Source organism: Pollicipes pollicipes, unplaced genomic scaffold (genome assembly GCF_011947565.3).
Source record: "Pollicipes pollicipes isolate AB1234 unplaced genomic scaffold, Ppol_2.1 Scaffold_7254;HRSCAF=8740_pilon_pilon_pilon, whole genome shotgun sequence".
Lineage (NCBI taxonomy): Eukaryota > Metazoa > Arthropoda > Thecostraca > Pollicipedomorpha > Pollicipedidae > Pollicipes > Pollicipes pollicipes.
The window spans coordinates 18,896-30,804 of NW_023597049.1; the positions used below are offsets into that span (position 1 = coordinate 18,896).

Genomic DNA, 11,909 nt, shown 5'->3' on the forward strand with positions numbered 1-11,909 from the left:
CCGCACCGTACCGGAGCAGGCGGTGGAGGGGAGGCTCAGTCTGTGGCCCTGGCACTGTGTCTCGAGGTGAAGGGTTATTTGGATTGGATTTGCTGATGCTTTGAGGGTTCTCTAGTGCATACGCATATTGAACGGCCTTGAATATTTGAGTGCAGCGGGCTATTTATCCTCGGACATTTTATTTTGTTTGATATGTTAAAGGTCTTGTATATATTTGGGTCGTTGCACGTAACCTTATCCGTCGCCTTCTTGAACAAAGCATTTCCATATTGTGGAAAACGTTGGTCGTTTTCGTTCCCTAAAGTGTACAAGTAACTTTGCAAGTAATTCTTGATCCGCGCACGTGCTTCCGTGATTCTTCCACTGCGCCAGTCTCCCCGTACGTTAGCAGCCGTCCTGCTCGTCCTTCCGCACTGTGCTGACTCCCGGCCATCCTTCAGTCCGTCTCCTTCGACCCTCCCCCCCCCCCCCCAAGCCCAGCCGGCGGCGGCCGCTGTGCCCCGAGGCGACTCGGCTGACCGGCCGCGTCGCTCCGGCAGCTGCCGTGCGGCCACCGGTGCGTCTCGGACTGTCACGCCGGCCCGTGTCCGCCGCCGGCCGACGGGTGCCCGGCGCGCGTGCGGCTGCGGTGTGCCTGCGGCCGTCGGAGCCGCGCCGTCGCCTGCCGCGACCTCGGCGCTCAGACCGGGCTCGACTGCGACCAGGAGTGCGCCGACAGACTGGAGGCGCAGCGCCGGGTCAGTACGGCGAGCGGGACCCGGCGGTCGCCCCGGCGTCGCTCCTCGCCAGTGTGCGTGTGGGAGACGGGATGTGGCAGAGCCGGCCGAGATTGTATGCAGATATGTGTATGTATAAATATATATATATATATATATATATATATATATATATATATATATATATATATGAATTCTATGAGCTTGGTTTTCTGACTTGCATTCTCTCAAACTGGTGCGACATGCATTGCATTAGCTTTAAAGCTGTTCATTTTTGAAGTCAAAACATTCAGAAGTACGCTGATGGTTTCCCAGGTACAAACATGGTGTGATGCAGGGGTAGGGCATGTAACCCAAAACGACTGGAGACAACCTTTAGTCGTCACGGGGGTTAACATACTTCACTGCTGTATGTCATCGCTGGTACTGACGATCGTGAATGCTGTTTCTACCCTACGCTGGGTCGCCATGCGAGTGGTAAATACCAGTGCAGCCCGTCGACGCCAATCAGAAGGTCCTGCGGCCGCGTGATCTCCCCTCTCCTGGTACGTCCTCTGTTCTCGTTTGCCGGCCGTGACGCCGACCGCGCCCGCCCGGCAGGAGCGGGAGGAGCGCGAGCAGGCCGCCGCCGCCGAGCAGGCAGCCCGCCAGCAGCGCGAGGTCGAGCTACTCGAACGGAAGCTGGGCGGCGGGCGGCGCCGCGAGCGCCGCCGACGCGAGACGGCCGCCGAGCCGACTAGCGCCGGCGCCGGACGGTGGGCAGCCGCCGCCGCCGGCCTGGTGGCCCTCCTGGCCGCCGCCGTCTATCTGCTCTACCAGTGAGCGAGCGCAGCTGCTGCACCGGCGAGGATGGAGGGCATGGGGACTACTGCCGCGCAGGGGACCGTGTCGCGGCGCGTCTTCGCCGCCGGCGTGCGGTCTAGGAGTGATTAGTTGTGAGTCTGCTGTACCAGCAGGCCGTGCTGAATCTGCTGCACCAACAGGGAAGCCCCTGGACCTCTGGATGTGGATGACCAGCGTGCGGGGCTGGGAGAGGGAGGGGAGGGGACGATGTTGGACCTCTTATGTTGGTAAGAGGGCGTTCGAAGCCTGCCGCGCCAGTGAGACGTGTTCACTCGGAGCGCCGAGAGCCGGGCTGGCTGCAGCTGGCGCGCCTCGGCGTGTCGCGCCAGCGGCTCAGGTGAGCGGCGGTCACTGGGCCCCGTGTCACGGACCGGCGGCCGTACTCCGCCGGCGGCACCGGCGCCGGTTGGCTTCCGTTGGCTTGGTTGGATTGCCCTGCCGCGGAGTAGCAGAAGCTGCTATTCCAGCACCGCTGCATAGACTGCACTTGAGTGGGGGCGGGGCACATCTCTCTGTTGAACGAGTTTCTGCACGCGCGGGGGGCACGGGTCACGCTGCAGGATCGGGTTCGCTCTGGGTGTTGGCGTTCGGTGATATGTTATCAGTGTTTTGTGTTGTCTGTTTCTCGCTACGCGGTTGGTAAACCTGGCGGAACCCACCTGTCAGTTGGCACGGGGTCGCGCTGTCGGGCTGTGCCCGGCAGACGCAGGTGTGGACGCAGTCTGTGATAGGCCTCGGTGGCAAGAGGTCAGCGTCTCGCCCGCCACGAGCTCCCTTCAGTCTGGCAGAGGTGGGCGGGCGCGTGATGTGAGCCACGTCCGTTGCGTCGTGTTTTCATGAAGGCTGGGCGCGGCTCACTATTGCAGCATTGGACCGACCTGGTGGTTTTTTCAATACATTGACTGTACTCACCGCCGTGTTTGGAAAGAACGGCGAAGTTCGGATGCAGCAGCGCGTAATATCGGCTCCGCTCGTCCTGCCCCGGCTGGCAGGCGGGGCTGGACGGCGATCTGCCGTGCGGCGGTGGCCCTCAATGTAATCTGGGAGCCACGTGGTGTGGTCGTCCGACCGTGTATCGACTCAGCCCCGGGCAAAGTTCACCGGCCGCGGCGCTCTGAACAAATACCGCGCTCCGAGAGGGAGTGCCAAACTGCGACCGACAGATTCGCACAGAAACGTGGCGCTGGAGCGACACCATATGTCGCAACCCGTATAAGCGGCTGTTTGCGCGTCATTAAGCCGCTGCAAGGATGGGGAGGGGGGGGGGGGCGGGCGAAAGGCGGTCGTCTCCCCCTTAAGGTGAGTGGTTCCTCGTGCTGCACTTCGGACGGCCTAATGGCCACCTCCCTCCGGGAGCCGCAAGCGAATTCAGGGAATCCTAAGCGAAACCACGAACCCTCTCAGACTGCGGGACCCGTCCGATCAACTGCCTCACCAGTTGGGGAAATCCCGACTCGTGCTTGGCCCGTTGCGGCCGTTTAACGGCACTGTGAACCCCGTTCTTCAGGTGCATTTGACAGCCAGCCTGGAGAAAACCGGGCGCGTTTTGAAGTATGTCAAAACAACTCGCGTAAATGACAGCTGGGCCAGGTTCTCTCCTGCATCGGTGGCCAAGCCATGTAAACATGCGGCCAGAAAATTGGGGGGTTACATGCAGAATCACTTTTTATCAAATAATTGTCAGGAACACAGATGCTTCTAATTTTACTTTGAATCTGATTTTCCTGGCTGTTATATTCAAATCAGCTAGAGTTTATCTCTATTTTTTTATTTTGGAATTTCATTTCGTGTGATGTGCAATAACTTCTGCTATTGGGCTAAGTTTTTTCACTTCCGACGTATCCGGAGGGACTTTTTAACCTTTGACCGTGGAATCTCAAACGTGTAGGTGTGGACACGCTCATCACTACCAGACTACGCGTAAATGTTCTTTCAAACGATTCTCTGTGTACCCCTCCACTATTGGATATTAGCAGGATTTTTTTAGTTTTGGTTTTGTCGGCATTCGTGCTTTTTTGGTCGATAACAGCTGATCACCTTCATCCCAGGTTTTCGTTAAAAGACAATATGAGGTAATGCTATTGATATGCTATAAAAAATGCTCCAATTTTTAAGATGTATCCAATGTGTTGTTATTTTCGGCCATTCTTGGGGCATTTTTCAAGTATTTTGAGTGTTTTGTGATGCCTGGACAATATATTCCAGTTATCATCCGCTGTCTCCGTATATCCATGGCATCCGTCGTCAGCTATTTTCGGAATGAGAAAATTCAATTCACGTTCACAATCTCCGCCGTGGGAGCTTACACTGGCTTGAGCTCGCGGAGTGCCGTCCACCCCCAGCGCAGTTCGTGGCTGCTCCCGTGCCATCGTAAGTTCGTTTTAAATGCTTCGTCGGCACTGTTTATTTCCGGTGCCAACGCCTCTGGTGGCAGCATCCGGAGGAGTTTCTGCCTGTCTGGCGTCTCCTCCCTGGGTGTGGGGCCTGGCTGCGCCCCTGGCCGTGCGCGGCTCGGGCGGCAGGCTCCGTTTCGGCCGATACGGCAGTCGGCGGCGCGGGTTCACGTCGGGGTCAGCACTGCACGGCCGGTGGCCGGCGGCCCGCGGCAGTCGGAGTCATGAACAAGTCGCACCTGCCCGGCTTCGGCCTCGAGATCAAGGAGATCAAGTATGAGAGTGTGAGTACTCGGAAACAAATCAGACGCGGGTTCAGCTTCAGTTCAGTTCAGCCCAGCTCAGCTCAGCTCAGTTCAATTCAATTCAGACAGGCATATTTAGGACTTAAAAGCGATTCACTGCGAAGAGACCCGTTTGGGTGGTAACGGGACAGGTTGTCAGCGTGATTCAGTATGTGCCGCCGCTGTTGGTCACTAATCGTGATCGCTCCAGCGATTCGATCTACCTTGCTGTAATGATGTCCGTGTAAAAATATTTGCGCAAGTGCCATTTGGCTGGAACGGCACTGCAGGAAGCACAAACTGGCTGAGATTGGGGTTGGGAGCCGATCTTGGGGCACCACGGGCTATAGGCTGCCCTCGCTGCGCTCTCATCGCGTCAGGACCATTTCCACCAAATCATGCTCGCCATAGCAACAGGGCGTCGCTCCCGTACCAGCGCCGCGCTTTTGTGAGTAAATACGTCACATACCCTTTGCACCGGGAACTGACGCCTCAGCTCTGTGCTGGCGGCCACCGTCCGTCAAGCAGGGCGATGTTGTGCGCAGGGCGTCGTCGTGTAGGTGTCGCGCCCGGCGTCGACGGGGAGCTGTGCTCGCATCGGCCCGCGTGGCTCGTCTAGCCATGCCGGCAGCGCTCGGCCTCGGACATCACCGGGGATGTCATCACCACACAAGGCCAGGGACTCGGTGCGGGTCGGACGAGAGCGGGACAGCGCTTCAGACGTCGGGAGAAGCGGGTCCCGAACCACCCGTGACGCATGCACACGGCCGCTGTTGGTGTTCGGCGCCGGTGCTGGCGAGGACGACCTCGTACTTGGGTGTGCAACAAACTGACCCCCGCCCGGCCGCGGCGGTTTGCTCGTCAGTTCCTGGACTGGTTCGTCGCTCTGCGGCCCATCAGCGAGGCCTGGGAGGCGCAGCCCACCTTCCTGCTCTCCGAGTACGCCTACTTCGCGCTGGCGATTCTCACTCTATCTCACTGTGAGTTTAGTGCATATTACTGCCCCTCGAGTGTGCCTACTTTGCGCCGGTAATACTCTACTAGCCCTATGTCACATTAAGTGGACCCATCTTACTCCTCGAGTGTGCCTACATGCTCCGCGCATTTAAAATACGTACTCTGCACCAAATTTGCTTTGTTCCACGGTGAGCTTAATGCTCCTCCTCTCGGAGGACGGGTGGGCGATGCTCACCTTCAAGAGACCCTCACCACCCTCAATCTCGCCCTCGTGCCGGCGACGCTTACCTCTCATCTTTGGCGAGCTCGCCCACTTTTCTACTCTACGAGCATACGTACATTACTGTATGTATTGCTGCGTGATCCCAGGCGATTCGCGAGATGATTCAGGTACACCTTGCTCACATCTGTCATGCCAAGTACAGGGTACGCCTAACTCAAATAGCATCGTTTGTGCATGCACATCCATGTCGTATGCGAAGTCAAAGTTGTGAGCGTATGGTGATCCTTGCGAGAGGAATCCGGGAGCACGATTGTACTTCATCCTTCGGCCGTTAATTCCTGTTCACATGGCATGTTCCGCATCGACTCTCGCTGTGACTACTGCCACCCGAAGTAGACCACCATCGCACCGTTATTCCCAACACAATGTGCGGTCCTTTGCGTTTGAGTGGCAAGGTGCCGACCGGTGGTTATGTTGCAGCATTTTACCTGGGCGGACGCTGGCCCTACATGTGGCTTGGCTCCCTGATCCACGGCCTAGTGATCGAAAACATCTCCATGAACATCCCCGACATCGAGAACTACTGGCAGTCGCAGACGACCATCGTCTTTCTGGGGCGGAAGATGCCCCTACATATCATGCTGATCTGTGAGTCTTCCGTGAACGCTTTGTAGTCTTGAAGCCGAACCGCCTAACTGCATATTCTGATAGCTACGATAGAAATGTATCGAAAAACTAGCCGATGCTCATCATCTATCAGCAGAAAAATGCGGTAGCCCCACCTTGGCATGTCAGCATTCACTTGTGATGTCTGGTTGGATGTGGACTGTTCTGTCTCTGCTGATGCCGCCGCCCGATCCGACGCAGATCCGGTGATGGAGTACCCCGCCCACTACGCCGTGGCCCACCTCCGGCTGCCCCGCTACGCGCAGGCTCTCATGGGTGAGTCGGCGGTAGCGGGCCCTCAGAACGCAGCCGGCAGCGGGCGGCGGCCCTCAGAACGCGGTCAGCGGTCAGCGGGCCCTCAGAACACGGGCAACCGGCCCCCAAAACGCAAACAGCGGACGGCGGGTCCTCAGAACGCGGATAGCGGCCAGCGGGCCCCCAGAACGCGGCAGCGGGCAGCGGGTCCTTAGAACGCGGGGAGCGGGAGCGGGTCCTCAGAAAGCGGGCAGCGGGTCCCCAGAACGCGGACAGCGGACAGCAGATCCTTAGAACACGGGTAGCAGGGCCCCAGAACCCGGGCAGCGGGCCACAGAACGCGGATAGCGGGCAGCGGGTCCTCGAACGCGGGCAGCAGGCCCTGAGAAGGCAGCAGCGGACAGTGAGTCCTCAGAACACGGGCAGCGGGCCCTCAGAACGCAGGCAGCGTGCAGCGGGTCCTCAGAACGTAGGCAGCGGGCAGCGGGTCCTCAAAACGCGGGCAGCGGTGACACATCATTCGAACTTCCAGCATCGCTCGAACTTCTAGCTGCCGGTCATGATCCACGCCAGTGCATGATCCTGTCACTTCACGAAACCGCCCAGCGAGATCGGACAGGTTGTTTTGCCGTGGCAGTCAGCAGTGATATACGGCGCTTGGGCAACATGAGCAGGCCCGGCTCATACGTGGCGCGCAGCCGTCACCTGATCATATGTCGACCCAGCGTGTGATCTGAGGCGCCCGACGCGGCTGGCCGGGAAGCAGTCCCGCCTGAGCCCTCGAGTCTCTCAGAGGCGCCCTTTAAATGCACCCATCTCCTTGGTGCGGTTTCCCGACCCAGCAGTGGCCAATGTACCAAGCAGATATTTAGGTTTTAGCAGCTGTATCTCTTGCCGTGCCCAATTCCTTTTTTGTACCGTCTTAAGGACAATTGTGTTTTGTGTTCCATCTTAATGGGGTCCTTCCGTTCAAACCACTCGAGTGCACACTTCCTTATGCCCCATGTCCGGGTTAGCGTTGTGAGCGAGGGCGTCGTGTCCTCTCTGCCCAGCCGGTCTGCTGGAGGTGCTGATGGACCTGCCGTACGACATCATGTGCGTGCGCTTCCTGCACTGGACCTGGCACGACACCGACCCCAACATCTACGACCGCCACTACTGGGTGCCGTGGAACTCGTACTACTTCCACCTATCGTTCGGCGTATCGTTCTACTTCTTCCTGCAGCTGTGGAGGCGCGTGTTCACCGGCGACGACTCACACGGCCACCACGGAGGGTAAGGCGGCGGCCGGGTGGCCCGCAGAGCTGCATGACCCGGCGTGTACACTGGGGGAGCCCTGCCAGTGGGCCCCAACGCCGGAAAAGCATTTCATTGGGCCTACTGTTGTGCATGGAAAGAACGTGTGCAAACGCGGGAGCCCTTATCACTAGACTTGGTCACTAGGCTCACTAGGCATTAAGCCAGGTCAGAAACAAGTTAAGTGACGGGCCAGACTGGGTCTGCACGCGCGGTTGTCCACTGATTTTGATCCAGTTTCGTTGTGACGCGGTATCATAGGTCACGTTCTCCTCGGTTATGACCGATACATGATGCTGTGACCATGCGGAGTAGGCAGCGGCCTGACTTTGTCCGATGGCTCGCATGCCCCCACTGGCCCGCTGACGCCTCGTCGGCTGTACTGTGCCCATGTCCGACCGGGAGTCACCCTGGTGTGGGCAGGGCTCCCCGAACATGACGCCCCTCCCCTCCCGGAGCGCCGCTCCCGTCTCGGGTCGGGGCGCCCTGTCATTGGCGAACCGTCCCCATCAACGCTGTACCCGCGCCTGCGCCCGCCTCCCAGGCCGCCCCTGCGTCCGGCAGGTTCGGTCGGGAGCTGCTCTGCGCCCTGATGGCCGGCGTGTGCGGCATGCCCGGCGGGGTGCTGCAGTTCCTGCCGCTCTACCACCCGCTGCACGACCTGTGCGGCGTGCACTCAGAGAACACGTTGCTGATGATCGCCGCCCTGTATGCGCTGCTGGTGTGGTGCGCCGACCGACGCGCCGACGACGGCTCCCGACCCCGGCCAGGTCAGCCCCCCCCCCCCCTCCCCCCTCCTCGGCGCGCACTCAGAGAACACGCTGCTGATGATCGCCGCCCTGTACGCGCTGCTGGTGTGGTGCGCCGACCGACGCGCCGACGACGGCTCTCGACTCCGGCCAGGTCAGCCGCCCCCCCCCCCCCTCCAGCGGCGCGGCGGCAGCCGACCCCCCCCCCCCCTCCTCTAGTGGCGACTCACTGCGGCACCGCCTCACTAGCATCTGGTGCGAGCGGTAGTGAACCTCTGTTGGTATTTGGAAGTAGGTCGTGTAATTCTTGACATTGTATAACTCACTCGCCGTCATAACTTGCAGCATTTGACCTTATAATATGTTTTTGCGAAGACATCAGTCGCACCCTCCCCCCTTTAAGGCGTAGTGTCATCTTGCAGTTTTACATTGGTGAATTGTAATTGATGTATTATTAGGTGTGCTGTGGAATGCAGGAATCACACAACAGGCGTATCTAGTAGCCATTGTGAGATTCTTGTAATAACCGACCTTCAGTATGCCACGCTTTACTGTTAAAAGCAAGCGCTAATGACAAGGACCGATTAAGGCTTTTTATATGAAAATTTCTATTTATGTTTCGAAGAGTTTGGCATCATTGCTTGCGTCACAGGTATCGACATTTTTACATCAAAACATGAATTTGGCGGTGTGTTTCGTGAGTGCTGACATTTTTCAGTTAAGTAACGACTGCAATTGTCGATAATGTTCCAGTGTTGTAGTGCTGGTTGCAAATCAACCCCGTGTGTCTTTTCCCGTTTTCACTAGGCGCTGTACTCGATCATTGTTAACATTTGCATTGTTTTTCGGTAGGCCAAACGAATCGCCCATACTTGATCACATTCTGCTTGCTGCTGCACTATTCGGTGTACTGGTGCATGGCCGTATTCTTCAACCCGGAGGACGAGGTTTCCATAGGCCTCCACGAGAAGGTCGGCCCATGTGACGTGTACCAGGACGTCCACACCGCTTTCGGCATGGTAAGTATCTGCAGTCGTGGTCAGATATGTCGGCATCTTGCAGATTGAGAACTGCTTAAGGGTCATTTATCAGCTATGTTACACACTTTTGGTCATTTTCCATCCCCTACTCCATGAGTACGAACTAGTTGCGTTGGGCGATCCCCCCCCCCCCCCCCCTCTCTGGTTACCCTGTGTTAAGCGTAATGTCCCCAAAACGCAACGATCATTTGGCTCGTAAGTGAGCTAGATGCGAAACAAATGACGGGCATGTTCCTTGTCATGAAAAGAAACCGATGACATTTGAGTTTATGGATTGATTCGCTTCTAAAAGATGCTCGTGCTATTAGCCGCCACACCTGGGCGTCGCGTTACACTGTTCCAGACCTCCCCATGCCCTTAACGCCGACACTACGATGGCGTTAGGCTCTGCCAAAAACGTCCCCTCCGCTTTTGACGCAATTTACGGGCGGCCCCTAATACGTAATTATGTCAGAAAGCATACATCATCAGTGGCTACCGATATGAGCAATGCATGATCTGCTTCTCTTCTGTGCTTCGTGGTAAGGCAGGCAAGCTGGTTAGTCTTTGGATTCGAGATCAAATTGGTAAAGATCTTACAAACTGCAATGATGCACAGTGGCATGGCAATGTTACCATTTTGCATGTTAACAATGTTGGTTAAGATACCACCCTTTGAACCACCATTAGTCATGTCAGATATTGATAGGAGTATATATAGATACCAGATAGGAGTAAAAACGGGCAATATTGGGGTCATGCATTGGTCACCTTCGCTGAGCAAATGCTCGGGCTGGGCTCCCAACCTTGCCGGGCATGAAGCCGACTCATGGCTGGTGGCCGCGGCATGGTCTCAGTGAGAGCAGGTGTTGTGAGGAGGAAGGGGAAGGGGGGGGGGGGGGCGGTAAATGAGAGTGGGGGAGTTGACATACACAACAAAGCGCTACAATTTAACGCTCGTTTTCCGGCGGTCTCCATTTCTCACTTGTTCACTCTCCAGTCATGTCTCTGCGCTGGTTCGTCCACTTGCAATCCATCTTCTGGCGGTCTCAAGACGTGGTTCGTCCAGCATCTGGTCATGCTTCCATGTATGTGCCGTCCGCCACCCTCCCGCGTCTCCACCGTGAACCCGTCTATTTGTCGGCTTTGTCTCCAATCCCTAACTCGCCTGTTCACCGGCTCTGATTCCACTCCCTGACTCGCCTTTTCGTCGGCTGTGTCTCCACTCCCTAACTCGTCTATTCGTCGGCTGTGTCTCCACTCCCTAACACGTGTATTCACCGGCTGTCTCCACTCCTCAATTCGTATTTTCGTCGGATGTGTCTCCACTCCCTAGCTTGTATATTCTTCAGCGGTGTCTCCACTCCCCAACTCGCCTATTTATCAGCGGCGTCTCCACTCCCTAACTTACATATTCGTAGGCTGTCTCTCCACTCCCTAACTCGCCCATTGCTTATGTCTCCGCTCCCTAACTCGTTCGTTCCGTGCTCGTGTCATCCCATCGAGCATAACTCGTCGCCTGTCGCCCATACCACCCACGCAACCAAACCCATCTCACCAAACCCAACTCACGTGCCGCCGACAGACCCTGAAGAAGCGCAAGTACCTCTGCGCCACCGACTACGACGAGGGCTACTTCGACTTCCACTGCCTGCCGGACGGCCGGCGGCCTGCGCACGGCGCCCGCTGGTACACCGCCTGCGGCGTGCCCTTCACCAACCGCGCCGAGTACGTCTCCATGGTGTCGGCCGTCTGCGTGTTCGCGCTGCTCGTGTTCTACCAGTGTCTGTTCCGCTCGGGGCCGCAGGTGCAGCCGGCGCGACAGCAGAAGATGAAGCGGTTCTGAGGCGCGCGGGCTGACGCCGCCGGTCAATACACGACGCCAGGTCGCGTGGGGGATGTTGTATTATGAAGAGGCAGACGGAGGCGTTCACTGAGCTGACACGGGGCGCGTGGCGCATAAGGTGACCTTTTTATCATGTCATACAATGTACTCTTAACGTATGAAGGAGACCGAAAACGATGACTCAGGTTGCAAACAACCCCTTATCACCCTGAGCAGCTGACGTGGGCTATTGCTGCAGGTAACAAACACCCGTGTGGAATACGAAGCACACCTACATAATCTAACATCAACTTTTGTCCAGGCCCTGTTGTGAGGGTAGGCAATGCCTCGCGTCTGGTTCTGTGCTGTTCCATTTCTATTCCCTGGGTACTTTCGCCTTGCTGAGCCTCAGATTATCCCGATCTACCAGAACGGAAAATATCATATTCGGCCTAAACTACGCCGAATACAGATATCTAACGGCGCCGGGTTGTGACACGCTGGAGGCGTATAGTAGCGAGCACCGACACTCAAAGACTTGCGCAGCTGAAAGCCGTCCTATGGGAGCTTCCCTGGGGTGCAGCGGACAGCACCGTTGCTATGCTGAGACGAGCGAACAACACCGTTGCTATGCTGAGACGAACGGACAATACCGTTGCTATGCTGAGACGAACGTACAACAC

General features: G+C 57.2%; 1 protein-coding gene across 1 annotated transcript; it reads left to right on the forward strand.

The window, feature by feature from the left end:
- The first annotated feature begins 4,176 nt into the window (after positions 1-4,176).
- LOC119110990 (uncharacterized) lies at positions 4,177-11,293 on the forward strand. Its single transcript, XM_037234805.1, has 8 exons — positions 4,177-4,236; positions 5,102-5,216; positions 5,897-6,064; positions 6,284-6,358; positions 7,390-7,612; positions 8,198-8,403; positions 9,235-9,401; positions 10,987-11,293. Exons 1-8 carry the CDS (start codon positions 4,177-4,179, stop codon positions 11,245-11,247), a joined length of 1,275 nt encoding a protein of 424 aa, XP_037090700.1. The 3' UTR covers positions 11,248-11,293.
- The last annotated feature ends 616 nt before the right edge of the window (positions 11,294-11,909 follow it).

Coding starts and splice junctions, on each gene's coding strand:
- LOC119110990 (XM_037234805.1), top strand. CDS start 4,177: ATGAACAAGTCGCACCTGCCCGGCTTCGGCCTCGAGATCAAGGAGATC. Junction 5,217..5,896: donor GATTCTCACTCTATCTCACT/GTGAGTTTAGTG, acceptor GTTATGTTGCAG/CATTTTACCTGGGCGGACGC. Junction 9,402..10,986: donor TCCACACCGCTTTCGGCATG/GTAAGTATCTGC, acceptor TGCCGCCGACAG/ACCCTGAAGAAGCGCAAGTA.